Source organism: Erpetoichthys calabaricus, chromosome 7 (genome assembly GCF_900747795.2).
Source record: "Erpetoichthys calabaricus chromosome 7, fErpCal1.3, whole genome shotgun sequence".
Lineage (NCBI taxonomy): Eukaryota > Metazoa > Chordata > Cladistia > Polypteriformes > Polypteridae > Erpetoichthys > Erpetoichthys calabaricus.
Window position 1 is genome coordinate 187,616,599 of NC_041400.2, and position 16,886 is coordinate 187,633,484.

At 41.3% G+C, this 16,886-nt stretch overlaps 1 protein-coding gene across 1 annotated transcript in view; it reads right to left on the reverse strand.

Annotated features, from left to right (window-relative positions):
- The window catches only part of dnah6 (dynein, axonemal, heavy chain 6), a 439,386-nt gene that overhangs the window by 262,581 nt on the left and 159,919 nt on the right, over nt 1-16,886 (reverse strand). The window contains exons 30-32 of the mRNA XM_051929949.1: nt 15,079-15,216; nt 6,694-6,861; nt 2,055-2,203 (exon numbers count right to left, since the gene is read on the reverse strand). Coding sequence (XP_051785909.1) covers nt 2,055-2,203; nt 6,694-6,861; nt 15,079-15,216 — 455 coding nt within the window. The remainder of the gene's footprint in view (nt 1-2,054; nt 2,204-6,693; nt 6,862-15,078; nt 15,217-16,886) is intronic.

Consider the following 16,886-nt stretch of genomic DNA (forward strand, 5'->3'; position numbering starts at 1 on the left):
AGAGACTGGATGTACTGGGAGTGAAGTGCCCAGACCGACTGGAAATCGGGTGGGTGCAGTTCCCACAATAATCTTTTTTTTACTTTCTCGTATACAAAGTAAAGGGAAAGTATTGTAATCGTCCAAAAATTGGACCTCAAGATTTTGATGAATCTCGAAATCTTAGACCTCCTCGAGTCCGATTTACTTTCTCGTAGGGAAAGTATTGGAATCCTTAAAAAAATTCCATTTCGAGATTCTGATGAATCTCAACGTTTTAGACCTCCCTGAGTCCGAAAATACCATTTTTGGAATTATGTGTGTGTGTATGTGTGTACACACGATAACTTGTGTACGCTTTCACTTCGGACAACCAAATTTTGCATACAAGTATTAGGTACAAAACATCGATTTCTATCAACTTTTGGGCTATTTCCGCTAACCGGAAAGGGGTACTTTACCTTTTATTCATGCAGCTGCAGAGTCCGATTTATTCAACTTTACTTTTATAATAATTATTCAGGATGGCACGGTGGCACAGTGGTAGCGCTGCTGCCCCCTAGTAAGGAGACCCAGGTTCACTTCCCAGGTCCTCCCTGCGTGGAGTTTGCATGTTCTCCCTGTGTCTGCGTGTGTTTCCTCCCACAATTCAAAGACATGCAGGTTAGGTGCATTGGTGATTCTAAATTGTCCCTCGTGTGTGCTTGGTGTGTGTGTGTGTGTGTGTGTGTGTCCTGTGGTGGGTTGGCGCCCTGCCCGGGATTGGTTCCTGCCTTGTGCCCTGTGATGGCTGGGATTGGCTCCAGCAGACCCCCGTGACTCTGTGTTCGGATTCAGCAGGTTGGGAAATGGATGGATTGATGGATAATTGTTCAATATATTATTAATTTGATTTGATTTGTTCTTGATGGTTCTTTAATGTACATAATACAAAAATATAATCATTGTCTTGCGGTTTACTCCTCGAATATCCATCCTCATATCTGAGTGTATTAGAGAGTCGAGGGGAGAGCACTCCCGATTTTTTTGTTTTGTTTTTCTTCTTTTTTTGGTTTGACTTATTTATTGTGCATTTTTAGTACATTTTTAAAAGCTACCTGATTTTCTTTTTCACTTTTTTGGAACGTGCACTCTTTGGAACTGTTTTTAGCTATTTATTGCACAATAAATTACACTTTCTTTTTTTCAAATTGCCTCTCTCACAGTCCCACTGGCCTCAGCCCCCCTATCAAGGACCTGGGGTCTGCCAGATTTATCTATTAAGTACCTGAGGGCTTGACAGGGCCTGACTCGGCTCCTTAAGAGAGTTGATCATACTTTTTAACAATGCAGCATGCGGGCGCCAGGCCGTTTAAAGCAGCGTGGCATTTCTCACTCACGATACCCACCCTTGGTCTTTTCAGTTCTTGGAAACTTGATTATTTAATTGAATGGGGGATTTGGCAAGAGTTCCCCCTTGGAAATTTTGACTCACGGATACTTGATCGTTTTGTTGGGCAGAGGGGGGTGAAGTTGGTGAAAGGGCCACAGACCCTGGATGAGCACCCAGAACACCTTGGTGGTCGATCCACCCTTGTCGATTCAACAGTTTAAGAAACACTAGTTAAAATACATCCGGATTTCCCCACAAATGCCTTCCTATAAGGCGCCTGTCCAGATTTCAAAAAACTGTCAGTTTTACCAGGTTCTTCAAACTGCGGCCCATCGTTCCCAACCTGGTTTACCTTTTTTGTTAATTCACCAACTTTTATAAAATTTATTACATACCATATCATCAGATGAACCAGCAATGGCTACAATAGACGAGTGGTTCTCAAAAGGCGTGCAGCACATATTATGGAAGTAATTACAAACATTTAACCCCCTCTTTCATTAAACATAAAAACTGCAAGGTGAAAACACTTAAGACAGAGAGAAACTCAATCCAAGGGAGATGACTAAGCTCTCCTCCTCCAGCTCTTGGAGAAAAACTCCAACGGTCTTTGCTTTTATTTGGCTTGGGGATATACGGTAACCCTAAGAAACACCCCTTTAAAAATATTTCCGAAATCAGTACTTAACGTTTATTTCCTTACCCTGCCATTACCAGCACAGATTTGACTGCTCTCATTCCAAAGTCATAGTGATCTTGCTGAGAGAGCTGCTCACTGCACAGCTTGTACATCTGAGTCATCTTCCTGGCCAAAACTTTACTGGATTCAAAGCCTTCTGAGTAAAGAATAACCTAAAAATGTGAGATATGAATAAAAAAAAATGAAATAAAGTACTTAACGAAAATCATATAATTAAGAAAATAAACTATTAGCTCAACCGCCCCATCTCTTCTCCTATACATAAGCACCTCCCCATACCCAACACTATCAAAAGTTACACTGTTATTACTTATATCTCTTTATTATAATAAAAAAAAACCTTTGGAGATGAGACGTGACTTTCAGAGAGACTTTTTGGAATGAAGTCCCGCCAGACGGTGACTTTTACCATGAGATTGTTTCAAGTCACGCCATACTTACAGCCTTTTTCAAACAAGACCACGGGGTCATCTAACCTCTCAGTCGTGTGAATGCTTTTGTCAGACACACTTCCTGCGCTCTCAGCTCTTATAAATTTTATCAGGACAATAATTTTGTACGTTCTAGGTGACACGTCAACAACTAAGCGAAGAAAAAGGAGCATGGACAAATATTCGAAAAAGTTGGTTTATTTATTAGAGAGAAAGAAACGATATTCACTCATGGGCTAGTTATACGTTGCGTTGTCACGATGTAAGTCCAAACACGGAATCAAAATTTAATAAGATCTTGAAGAAACGTTAATTCCAAATATTGCTTCTATGGAAGTTGAAAAATAATGCATATGTAACAATTGCCATGAGAGTAACAATCTCTTAAAATTGTATATCCGGTTAACCAAACCCGGGGGTGGCTGAGCGAAGCAAGCAAGGGACGGAACCCCCTAGTTAATAAAAAGGAAATACTACTGGGTCCAAAACAGATACGTTGAGCTTCTTTAGGGAGTCGGAGGGGAATGAAGTGAATATCCTGCATTTTATAATGTAATGCTTTAGCTGCTACTCTTAATTACCACAGGCTACTACAGAGTGTACTGCATGGTAGTCCAGTGTGTCGTGCCAAGGACCTCATGATTGTAAAAGCTGTAATAGAACATAAACTTTAAGTCATAATGGGTGACACAGCGGTTACTGCTACTGTCTCATAGATCAAAATTTGAAACAGTCCATCCATCCATGCATACAGGGTCGTGCTCATCCCAGCAAGTACAGGGTGAGGCAGAAAGGACGGACGTCTTTGAAATGGCTAGAACTCACCACTAGATGGAGTGACAGATGTGCGGTAGGTGGCGTTAGGTTCGCAAAGTCTTAGCAGTTTTTGATTTTCTTTTTAGTTGAAGCCATGGAGCCGTGGACGATAGAACACAGCGTTTTTGCGTACGACTGTTTTGCCATTTCAATATCCACAGAAATAAAGCTGTTCCCGCTCGTAACACTATCCTACGTTAGGTTAAAGCACTTTGTACATGAGGTACACTAATGAACAAAAGACCGCCGGGGGCTACACGAATGGTACGTACCCCTGAAAATGTGGAAAGCGTACGACTAGCCCTGCTGCACAGTCCAAGTTGATCTGCTCGGAAACATTCTTCTGAATTTGGCCATAACGGACACCACATGGGAGATGTTGTTTTCCACACTTGATTTTGTCAAATGCTGTTTCAATATGAACTCAAATCTTTCAATAAATTTCTTTGTAAGAAAAAATTAACAATTTTGCGATTTTGTAAAAAACGTCCGTCCTTTCTGCCTCACCCTGTATCATGCACGAGGCAGGAACAATCCCTGGATGGGGCGCCACCATGCCCTCACGTGTTTAATACATGCTTTAATGTATTTCATCATGAAAATGATATCAGGTATACATCTTAATATTCTAAAATGTTCAGAGAGCTGTAATCTCATGAATGTAATGTGTTCTGTGTGGCGATCACTGCCTGCATGCTCCTGTCAGCGTAAGAGAAACTTCATTTAAGAAGCATATAGTAATTAATGACTGAGTTGGGGAACTCTTACAATACAAAGCATTTAATGTGCTACTCTAGTTGAGAAACTAGGGTTAGGGTTAGGGTTTATGTTTATGAGGTTATACTTTAATGACAAAATAAACTGAGATTAAAGAAGAAATTACGACTTTAATTTCAATACAGACTATTTTTTTTCTGACGGTGGGCTTTGACACTTTTTTCGCTGCAACTTTGATATTTGACCACTTCTTTTTTATTTTCGGCATTGTGCAACTTTCTGAACTTGAACTTTTGAGCGCCTTTGTCATGCTATATTACTCCTTCAATTTCATTTTGTTGTTTATACCACTGCTTAAACCACCAAATAGCATGTTTTTTTCCTTGCTATTCATACTGATTTGCATATTCAAATAGATGAATTTGGGGGGGGGGGGTCAGGGTGGGGTGGTAGGCTTGTGTATGTGCATTAAAATTCACGTTAATTGGGATGTATAAAGGGGAAGTGCGTGGAACTTTGCTTACCCACTGTTTTATGCATCTCAATTTTTTTGTGCCTACACATTTCTAGTTTTTTCCTTATGTGATGTTTTAGTTTGAATTCTGCTCGAGGCGTTACACATGAGGCCCCAGGTGAGTGTGTGTGGGTGGAAATGTGTATTACTGGCCTTCCAGACCACACTCGGTTCCATCATGCAGACACTGCTGCCAAAACACCACCTGCCCAAAAATGAACTGGACTAGTGAGTCTGACAACATTATGTCGTTGGTGAGAACATCTGTCAAAATGCACTACCCATTACTAACTCATTTAACGTCAGAGGCATTCCCTCTGTGCTTGGAGGAATGTTAGACTCATTGACTCGGCAGCTAATCCTTGCGTTTGCACGAGTTACGAAATGTAAACAAATGTAAACAAAGGCAAGATGGTATCGACATCTCACGAGGGAGCGAAGCGAGTGCAGAAAAGAAAATACTCAGCAGATGATGTTTTTGCGCATTATCGCTGAGTCGGACTCTGATTTTTCAGAATCTGGTTTTGTTGACAGTGATCTGGAGATCGAGCAAGAGAGTGAGAAACTGGCATCAGCTGATCGGACACCAGCCAATGCCACCCCAGCTGATCGGCTGCCAGCTTAGTGCATTCGCACAGCCGACACACCTACTGCAAGGTTCATGTGGGAGGAATACCCAGACATTGATCCGTGGGAGCCAAACTGGCTACCAGACTTCACAAGATAGCATGGCTTGCTGTTGGACACGACAGATTACCAGCCGCTGGACTACTTCAGGCTGCTCTCTCATGATGCTGAATGCAGAGCTGGTATGCAATTTTTTGAATCGTGGGCTGCACTTGCACCGCATTCTCGTTTTTCAAAGTGGACACCCACAAAAAAAGACGAGATGAAGGGCTTTGTGGCATTACAAATAGAGATGGGACTGGACTGGTGATATAACTTCAGGAAGCATTGGACCAAACGTGCTTTGTCCCTTGGTGGCTTTGGACAGGTTATGCCACGTGATAGGTAAGTGCCGCTGCAAAGTTTTATTCACTTCTGTGATAACCAGAAGCAAATCCCAAGGGGTGAGCCAGGCTATAACCCCATGTATAAAGTTCAGCCCCTGTTTGACATTGTGGAACCGACATATAAACAATTTTATCAGCCTGGCCGTGATTTGTCTGTGCACGAATCTATGATAAAATAAAAGGGACACCTTTTTTTCTGCCAATATATGCCAGACAAGCCCACAAAGTATGGCATAAAGGATTTTGTACTGGCAGAAGCAAACACTGGTTTCTGCCTGAAAGTAATTACATAGACAGGAAAGTATTTCTTTCAAAGAGAGAACTGTCCCTTGACAAGTCAGTTGCTTCAGGGCTATGAACATTTGGGTCATGTTGTGTACATGGACAATTTTTATACATGCCCAGAATTGTTCATGGAGCTACAGAGCAGAGGAATTGGAGCTTGTGGCACAGTGAGGGTGTACAGGAGACACAGGCCTTCACAGTTGAAGAGGTGACAATGTGGTTTTCATGCGGGTTGAAAACTTGGTGGCATTGGCATGGCACAATGTCAAACGGGTGACTTGTCTCTCTACAGTACACACTAACAATATATGTGAGAAAGTGCAGCAAAAGACAATTGAAAAGGAAGCACCAGTGCAACACGTATTGTAAGCAGTGAAATGTGGCAATGTATGCAATCGGCTGCTTTGAGCGATATCATACCGCAGGACTTTGCTGTGTAACATGTATGTGAAATCATAGAGTATGCATGCTCATACAACATGCAAGACAGTAACATCTGTCAAAAGTAAATATTTTTTGCTGATTTGATATGTTAAACAATTGCTTTGTGTTCTTTTTTAAAAAAAGTTAGTTTTTGGAAAAATATTCAGCCCTGGGAGAAAAGAAACAAAAAAAAATTAGCCTTAAACAAGCTAACACAATAATATTTGCTGCTGCACACATCTATCATTAATTTCTAGAGAACCTTCATAAATACACAATATGTGAAAAACAACATAAAAGTTACTTGACAATTCACATTTGCTTATTTGGCAAAGACAAGTGGAACATTACTTGTCTGAACATTTATAAAGTCAAAAGGAAATATTCTATATAAATAAAATGTATTTTTATTATTATTATTATTATTATTAAAAGCAACTTACTTCTGCAATAAGAGCGTAGTTGGGCACCATCATCGCAATGGGCCTAAATAAAGCTTTCAAGTTGTCTGGCAACTCCGTTCTTCCTGCATAGCCAGGGTTCATGGTAATAAAAGCAGCACAAGTCATCACTAATTTAATTTCACGACCTTCAAACATGAATCTGGATAACTAAAAAAAAAAAACCAAAAAGTTATAAATACAGTATATACATGATGATTAATATATATATATATATATATATATATATATATATATATATATATATATATATATACAGTGGTGTGAAAAACTATTTGCCCCCTTCCTGATTTCTTATTCTTTTGCATGTTTGTCACACAAAATGTTTCTGATCATCAAACACATTTAACCATTAGTCAAATATAACACAAGTAAACACAAAATGTAGTTTGTAAATGGTGGTTTTTATTATTTAGGGAGAAAAAAAAATCCAAACCTACATGGCCCTGTGTGAAAAAGTAATTGCCCCCCTGAACCTAATAACTGGTTGGGCCACCCTTAGCAGCAATAACTGCAATCAAGCGTTTGCGATAACTTGCAATGAGTCTGTTACAGCGCTCTGGAGGAATTTTGGCCCACTCATCTTTGCAAAATTGTTGTAATTCAGCTTTATTTGAGGGTTTTCTAGCATGAACCGCCTTTTTAAGGTCATGCCATAGCATCTCAATTGGATTCAGGTCAGGACTTTGACTAGGCCACTCCCAAGTCTTCATTTTGTTTTTCTTCAGCCATTCAGAGGTGGATTTGCTGGTGTGTTTTGGGTCATTGTCCTGTTGCAGCACCCAAGATCGCTTCAGCTTGAGTTGACGAACAGATGGCCGGACATTCTCCTTCAGGATTTTTTGGTAGACAGTAGAATTCATGGTTCCATCTATCACAGCAAGCCTTCCAGGTCCTGAAGCAGCAAAACAACCCCAGACCATCACACTACCACCACCATATTTTACTGTTGGTATGATGTTCTTTTTCTGAAATGCTGTGTTCCGTTTACGCCAGATGTAACGGGACATTTGCCTTCCAAAAAGTTCAACTTTTGACTCATCAGTCCACAAGGTATTTTCCCAAAAGTCTTGGCAATCATTGAGATGTTTCTTAGCAAAATTGAGACGAGCCCTAATGTTCTTTTTGCTTAACAGTGGTTTGCGTCTTGGAAATCTGCCATGCAGGCCGTTTTTGCCCAGTCTCTTTCTTATGGTGGAGTCGTGAACACTGACCTTAATTGAGGCAAGTGAGGCCTGCAGTTCTTTAGACGTTGTCCTGGGGTCTTTTGTGACCTCTCGGATGAGTCGTCTCTGCGCTCTTGGGGTAATTTTGGTCGGCCGGCCACTCCTGGGAAGGTTCACCACTGTTCAATGTTTTTGCCATTTGTGAATAATGGCTCTCACTGTGGTTCGCTGGAGTCCCAAAGCTTTAGAAATGGCTTTATAACCTTTACCAGACTGATAGATCTCAATTACTTCTGTTGTCATTTGTTCCTGAATTTCTTTGGATCTTGGCATGATGTCTAGCTTTTGAGGTGCTTTTGGTCTACTTCTCTGTGTCAGGCAGCTTCTATTTAAGTGATTTCTTGATTGAAACAGGTATGGCAGTAATCAGGCCTGGGGGTGGCTACGGAAATTGAACTCAGGTGTGATACACCACAGTTAGGTTATTTTTTAACAAGGGGGCAATTACTTTTTCACACAGGGCCATGTAGGTTTGGATTTTTTTTCTCCCTAAATAATAAAAACCATCATTTAAAAACTGCATTTTGTGTTTACTTGTGTTATATTTGACTAATGGTTAAATGTGTTTGATGATCAGAAACATTTTGTGTGACAAACATGCAAAAGAATAAGAAATCAGGAAGGGGGCAAATAGTTTTTCACACCACTGTATATATATTATATATTGTGTCATGCATGTGTGTCTGGGGACCACCTTCCCAATTCTGTTGAGGAAAGCAATACCACTTCAGGGCGAGAGGGGGCGCTGGCACTAACTGAGTCTTCTCGTTCCACAGCAGTTCTGATAAGAAGACCAATAAGGATGTCTTGCTCCGCCCACATTCCTCAGAGTTGGCCCCACCCCAGCCATCATAAAAGCAGACATCCCCAAGAGGATGGTGTGCATTTGGAACCAAGCCATCAGAGTGAACACAACTCCCACTGACGGATCTTTCTTTTCGTATATCGCAAAGCTATATATCAGGCCCCTCTTATTTGTGCCCAGTACACTGTTTTTTGTTGATTTTTTGTTTGCAAATTAAACAGGTTACAACTACAATTTGCTAATTAAATGGGTTGCTTCCAGAGGCAGTTTAACATTTGGTGCTTTCTATTTGTATGAACATCTTTTGAAATACTTTCCCAGAATCACAGGCATCTGTAACCATCTTTGTGAAGGCCTCATAGAGTCCTTGCAGTCTCGGCATGGTGATAACACACACTTCAACAACAGAGAGCAAAGCAAATTAAAGCTTGGTCTCAAAAAAGACCTTCACAAATATCCAGAGAGATAATGGTATGTGTCATTTGGTCATGCACACGGGGCCCAAATAAAACTGATTGCTCTCAAAGTCAGCTTTTTAGATTGGGGGGCCCATTAGCCAGGAGTCCTGATTTAACAACGTATGCCTGACACATTTAGAATTCTACCCTGTGCATTTTGTCTGCGGTGTTCCCCCATGTTTCAATTTGTTTTCCTTCAGATCTTCTTCTTATATTCCCAACGTAACTGACTACATTCGCTGGATTTTGAGTGAGTGTTTCCTCTAGTGGTCTGAAGTTTTAATTGATGTGACTCAGACTCCCTTAGTTGTTTCTTTTTCCTTAATGAGCAGCCAACCCATACTGAGATACAAAACAAGCTGCCACATGACCAGCTAACCTGAAAATAAAGAAAGGTGAAGTTCTCAGTCATGTTGGTCTGCTCAGGTCACCAAAACATCTTTGACGGTGGTCTAAGAAAAAACAGAAAATCAACAGTCTGCTGTGGCAGAATGAGAGCAGCAACAAGTTATCAGAGCCGCCGCCAGGGGGAGCCAACCATGACACTTGTCAGGGGGAAATGAAATGGAAATCCCTGCAGTGTTCAAATCAGGTCGGCGTCACAAGAGACCAAGACGTCTTACTGAGTCCGATGGATCTGACTCAGAAGCAGATGATCAGGAATCCCAAGATCCAGAAGTAAAATTCAGAAGAGGCCTGTTTCATGTTACGATGGATTCTTTCATTTCAGAACTGCGCGGACGTTATGAAAGCCTAAATAACATATATTGCCATTTTTGTCCAATTTTAAACTTTAGGAGCATGAGTACGGAGGAGATGTCAACCTCCTGTGCAAATTTGATGAATGGATCTGTCACATCATTTGAAAGATGAGGTGATTCACGTCAAGAATGTGTAGGACGCAAATGTTAAGGTCCGAAGGTGGGCACTGTGATCGTTGATATCATATCATGAGATACACATAGAGAAATAAAAACGTTCGAAAAAGATACGTCAGCTCTGTTAGTAATTTTAATTCAGAGCTACCAGACCCTCCATGCATCATGAGACACGACATGCGATATATTAAAGTATATACTCGTGTATAATTTCTGGTATTTTATAATGTCAGCCGTATAAGTCGAATGCAGAAAACTCGCACTAGTGGTCAAAGAGATTATGATATGCTAACACCCACCTGAGAGAGTAACCATGGAGCACACGGCCTTTTATTCCTAAGTATTGTGCCTACATGACCATACAGTAATACCCGAACTATTCCCAAACGACATTTGCACTGTTTTGTGTTTTTTGTATCTCACCCCCTATACACCTTTATCATAAAAGCATCCCTTATCTACGATGGAGCGTTCGATCAGAAGAAATATGAACCTTAAAATTAAACGTCATTGAAGTAGCAAAAGAAATTGGTAACTGCGCTGCTGCAACAAAATTCGACGTGTCTGAGAAACTGATGTGAGATTGGAGGAAGCAGGAAGATGTAAAAAAAAAATTAAGTGTCGCATTTTTGAATGGGCGTATAAATTGGGGTCTGATTTTATGATCGATTTTTCAGGTTTCAAGACCTGACTTATACGCGAATATACAGTATACGGTATATAAATTTAATTACGGTTGTATGAAATTTCAATGTGATTGGCGTTAAAAGTTTGAGTGTAGCATGGGCACGTTACTCGATCAGCTGTGGGGAGGCAGAATTATCGTAGTATGGAGCCAGGGGGCCCAGGTGCTCAGCCATAATTGTCAGGGGCCAAAGACTTTCTAGCCGCGGGGCTGAAGTTGTGATATTCAATAACGGCTTTAATTAACAGCAAGAATTGGCTTCTCACTAAGATACTGGTCAGCTGGTCATCTGTTGGCTCGTTTCACGTCTCATTTCTGTTTGGCTGCCATTTAAGGAAGAAATAAATAAATTCAGAGGACTGAATCCTTAAAAACAGGGCTATTAAAATGAAGGTGAAAGGAGTTAATTAGCAGTGAAAACTGCTCACAGATTAGGAAAAAGGTTAGAATGAAAACCCGCAGCCACTGGTGGCCCACCTGGACAAGAGTTGGACACCCCTGTATTAGAATTATAGTACTACCAGTAACAGCGCACTGCACGATAATGTGCCGTGAATACACTTGACTTGAGCATTCCTAGTTTTCATCCTCTTTCTCTGTATGTTTAACATTCGTTTGTTCAGAGGATGATGTGCTTACTTTTTCTCTTCTTCTGCTTCTTCTCTTCTTTCGTTGGCATCTTTACGTGTTAAAACTGATTAAGTTAGTGTTTGTGTTGCAATTACTTAGTAATTTTTTCACTTAAGACTTAAGTCTTCAATCTGCCTCAAGAATGATTTAAGATATGAAGAGGTAGAGGAAGTGACGGCAAAGGTGGTAGGGAATGAGAATGGCACCCATACACATGTGCCGCACGGCCGCCCTGCTGGCCGCTGCCGAGAGTTGATTCTCCAATAAAATAAAATAAAAATAAAAAGAGGAATAACCTTGGAGGTCAATCATCACCCCGAAAGCGGATAGTAGACGTCACGTAGTATACGTGTACCAAATTTCAGGTGAATTGGTCAAATGGTTTACGAGTTACAGGTGATTTAAAATCCTGGACAGACAAATGAACAGGCAGAGTAGCGTATTATATATATACCAGTAACGGCATAGTGCAGTGAATACACTTGACGTGAGCATTCCTAGTCTTCGTCCTCTTTCTCTGTACGTTTACCATTCGTTTGCTCAGAGGTTGATGGGTTTGCTGCTTTCTGAGCAGCTCTTCTTTTCTCCAACCTAGCGGCCCGCTTCTTCTCTTCTTTCATTGGCATCTTTTCACGTTAAAACTGATTAAGTCAGAGTTTGTGTTGCAATTATTTAGTACCTTTTATTTAATTTTTTACTTAAGCTGGCACTTAAATCATTCTTGAGGAAGATTGAAGACTTAAGATATGAAGCGGTAGGGAAAGTGACGCCGAAGGTGGTAGGGAATGAGAATGGCGCCCGTACACATGCACCGCACAGCCACCCTGCTGGCCTCTGCCGAGAGTTGGTTCAACAATAAAATAATATAGAAATAAAAAGAGGAGTAACCTTGCAGGTCAATCCTCACCCCGAAAGCGGAGAGAAGAGGTCACGTAGTATATGTGTACCAAATGTCAGGTCAATAGTTCAAACGGTTTGCGAGCTACAGGTGATTTAAAATCCTGAACAGACAAACGAACAGCCACGGTAGCGTATTATATATAAAGATATATATGAATTTCCCCTTGGGATTAATAAAGTATCTATCTATCTATCTATCTATCTAGATAGATAGATAGATAGATAGATAGATAGATAGATAGATAGATAGATAGATAGATAGATAGATAGATAGATAGATAGATAGATAGATAGATAGATAGATAGATAGATAGATAGATAGATAGATAGTTTCCTTGTGTATAATATACATACATACTAAGACTAATTTACTTATTTAGGTAGATTAAATACTTATTGTTAATGTAAGAGCCATTTGCTAGTTACTTAAGTTATATAAATGTTTTACTAAAAATTAGTCCATAATCTATGGGAGGTTCCTATAACCCCTATAAGTTGAATTGAATTGGTATATTCTAACTATTTCTAGCTTCTCTGACTAAACATTATTCTCAGTTAGTGATCAGCCTTGCCATGTGTAAGGCGTAGAGGGCACACGGTTTTAAACCGGGCCTTGTGTGCATGTTTTGTGTGCTAAGTAACATGAAAGACAAAGCATTTAATTGTATGTGCTGCGCCGTACGTTTAAAGCGTACAGAAGACAAAGTGAAGAATCTTTAAGTATAGAAACAACTAAGGTTTTACAAGAAAAGCTAAGTTTAGAGAAGATACATTTTTTCTTTTTATTTTGCCTTTTATTCTGCATGTGTAACAACTTTTTTCTTTATTCTTGTGTGGATTGTTTGCTTTGAATTTTCGCTAAATATTTTAAAATGAACTTTTTGGACTGAGAGATTTCTTTCGGTGTGCGTTTTACCCTTGCTTGAACTCGCCTTACACTCCTACGGCTCCAGTTAAGTTCTAGCAATTTCCCCGATATTGATGTTATCCTGAGTGTACTGTGCCACCTAGTGTATAGAATAAAGCATTCTTTTAATAACTATTTTTATTAACTATTTTAATAACTATTGTTAACACTGACTGGTGATTAGATAAGCAGCAGTGTGGTTTCATGCCAAGAAAGAGCACCACAGATGCAATGTTTGCTCTGAGGATGTTGATGGAGAAGTTTAGAGAAGGCCAGAAGGGGTTGCATTGCATCTTTGTGGACCTGAAGAAAGCATAGGGTGTCTTGAGAGGAGCTGTGGTATTGGATGAGGAAATCGGGAATGGCAGAGAAGTACGTAAGAGATGTACAGGATATGTACGAGGGAAGTGTGACAGTGGTGAGGTCTGCAGTAGGAGTGATGGATGCATTCAAGGTGGAGGTGGGATTACATCAGGAATCGGCTCTGAGCCCTTTCTTATTTGCAATGGTGATGGACTGGTTGATAGATGAGATTAGACAGGAGTCCCCATGGACTGTGATGTTTGCTGATGACATTGTGATCTGTAATGGGAGCAGGCTGAGGAGACCCTGGAGACGTGGAGATATGCTCTAGAGAGGAGAGGAATGAAGGTCAGTAGGAACAAGACAGGATACATGTGTGTAAATGAGAGGGAGGTCAGTGGAATGGTGAGGATGGAGGGAGTAGAGTTGGCAAAGGTGGATGTGTTTAAATACTTGGGATCAACAGTACAGAGTAATGGGGAGTGTGGAAGAGAAGTGAGGATGAGAGTGCAGGCAGGGTGGAATGGGTGGAGAAGAGTGTCAGGTGTGATTTGTGACAGACGGGTATCAGCAAGAGTGAAAGGGAAGGTCTACAGGACGGTAGTGAGACCAGCTGTGTTATATTGGCTGGAGACGGTGGCACTGACCAGAAAGTAGGAGACAGAGCTGGAGGTGGCAGAGTTAAAGATGTTAAGATTTGCATTGGGTGTGACGAGGATGGACAGGATTAGAAATGAGGACATTAGAGGGTCAGCTCAGGTTGGACGGTTGGGAGACAAAGTCAGAGAGGCAAGATTGCGTTGGTTTGGACATGTGCAGAGGAGAGATGCTGAGTATATTGAGAGAAGGGTTCTAAGGATAGAGCTGCCAGGGAAGAGGAAAAGAGGAAGGCCTAAGAGAAGGTTTATGGATGTGGTGAGAGAGGACATGCAGGTGATAGGTGTAACAGAATAAGATGCAGAGGACAGAAAGATACAAAAGAAGATGATCTGCTGTGACAACCCCTAATAGGAGCAGCCGAAAGAAGAAGAAGAAGTTAACACTGACACATGCAATAGAAAGAAATTGTGATACCTAATTAATGTGTATTGTTACTGTATATAACTTTGGAAGGAATTCGAAAATAGATTTTGGACATCTTCATCCATCTCTGACCGAATGTTAATAGTGCTTGGAATTTAATCCAACGTAATTCTTCATAACAGCTATCTGGATAAGATTGTGTTTCCTGAAATTCTAATTTAGAAGTCAGCAAATTAATAAAAAAGTGGAAAAAACGTGATGGACAAATAAGTTTGCCTGTAGCAAGAGGAGCGGTGATCCTGGAGGGCAAAAACTGCCTGCATATTAGTGGATCATTCACTTTTCTCGTGTGTTACAAATGTTACAACGTGCAGCATGGTGCGATGCTGAAGTATAAACTGCTTTCAACAGCGTAGCCTACGTGCATAGCTACAGCGTAGGCTCAACAGAGAAGCACAAATCAGTCTTCACGCTTCACTCTTCCTAGACAAAAATGGTATAAATTACAACAGATGACAAAATTAACAACAGACTGAGCTAAACGTGAGGTACCTTTGCTGCTTTTGCGTTTCTGATGGTGATAAGTTGCTGGGCAATGACGGAAAGCACTTCAATATCGATGCGGTTAAATTCGTCAAAGCAGCACCAAGCTCCAGACTGGGCCAAGCCACTGAAGAAACGACCCATCATCTGCAAAAAAATCACGCATTAAAGTGAAGTATCTTCTAGGGTAATACAGTCACATATTAATCAAGGGAGCGTTCATTAAATAGCAGAGTTATGAATTTAATGAAGGAAGATTAGCCTTGAGCACACTTGTCAGTAATGCAAAATATTAAATTTGAGGAATACATCAAATATGATGAGTGGATTCAGAAAGTACTAAGCCCCCTTTCACTTTTTCTGCAGTTTGTTATATTGCAGTCTTGTGCTAAAGCCATTTAAACTTATTTCTTTCCACAGAAGGCAACACTCGAGACTCCAGAATGACAAAGTGAAAATAGTCAGTCAGTCAGTCATTGTCCAACCCGCCATATGCTAACACAGGGTCACGGGGGTCTGCTGGAGCCAATCCCAGCCAACACAGGGTGCAAGGCAGGAAACAAACTCCGGGCAGGGCGCCAGCCCACTTCAGGGCACACACACCAGGGACAATTTAGGATCACCACTGCACCTAACCTGCATGTCTTTGGACTGTGGGAGGAAACCCACGCAGACACGGGGAGAACATGCAAACTCCACGCAGGGAGGACCCGGGAAGCGAACCCGGGTCTCTTTACTGCGAGGCAGCAACGCTACCCACCACGCCACCGTGCCACCAAAATGAAAATAGGATTTTAGAAATAGATTGACTTACTCGGCCGATGCCTTCATCCAAGGGGACTTACAGCATTTATGATACAATTGGTTCCACTTCTTTTAGTTTTCCAGTTGGAGCACAGGTAGGTCATGTGACTTGCTCAGGGTCACACAGTGCCAACAATGGGATTTGAACCCACAACCTCAGGGCTTGAAGTCCAAAGACTTACCCACTACACTACACTGGCTGCCTATTTATAGTTGTATTGTAGGTGTCACGAAGGAAGTATGGGCATCCTGGCCAGGATAAATGAAGGATGCATACCCAGCCAGGAGGGCGTAAGTGAAGTAGCAGGCATAAAAGGTCACCTGGAGCAGTGCGTCTCTCCATAAAACAGGTGGCAGTGTTCCTTAGGGCTGGATCACTTTAGGACACCCCGAAGGTTGGCATGGGAGTTGGAGTCCAGAGATGCAGCCCCATTGCGGTGTTTGGGAACCGCCAGAGGGCGCTGTCGGGCAAGCTTAGTTTGTGTACGACCCGGAAGTGCTTCAAAGGACTGAGCCAGGAAACAGGAAGCAGTTCGGAGGTCAACTTAAAAAGAGAGCCCACTGCCGCACCCAGGAGAGGCAGATTCGGGAGGGTGGGCAACACTCCACTAGAGGGCAGAAGGGAGAAGATTTGGTTTGATTTATTGTTATTGTGGCTGATCTTGAAAAGGCTGATTATTGTGATGGGGTTGTGGATAAATAAATGTCTTTTATTTTATCCTAAAAGTGGGTTGGGTGTTACTGTGACTGAGGTTTGGGCTCAAGGGTGCCATCTGGTGGTTACAGTATTAAAAATAAAAAATAAATAAAAAACTGAAATTCCACACTGACACAAGTATTCAGACCCTTTACACGGCACTTTTTTGAAGCCCCTTTGGGTGTGATTCCAGTCTGGAGTCTTCTAGGGTCTGAAACAACAAGCCTCAGGATTTGGGGTTTTTCTGCCATTCTTCTCTGCAGAAGCTCACAAGCTCTGTCAGGTTGGATGGAGACCTTCGTTGGACGGTGACTTT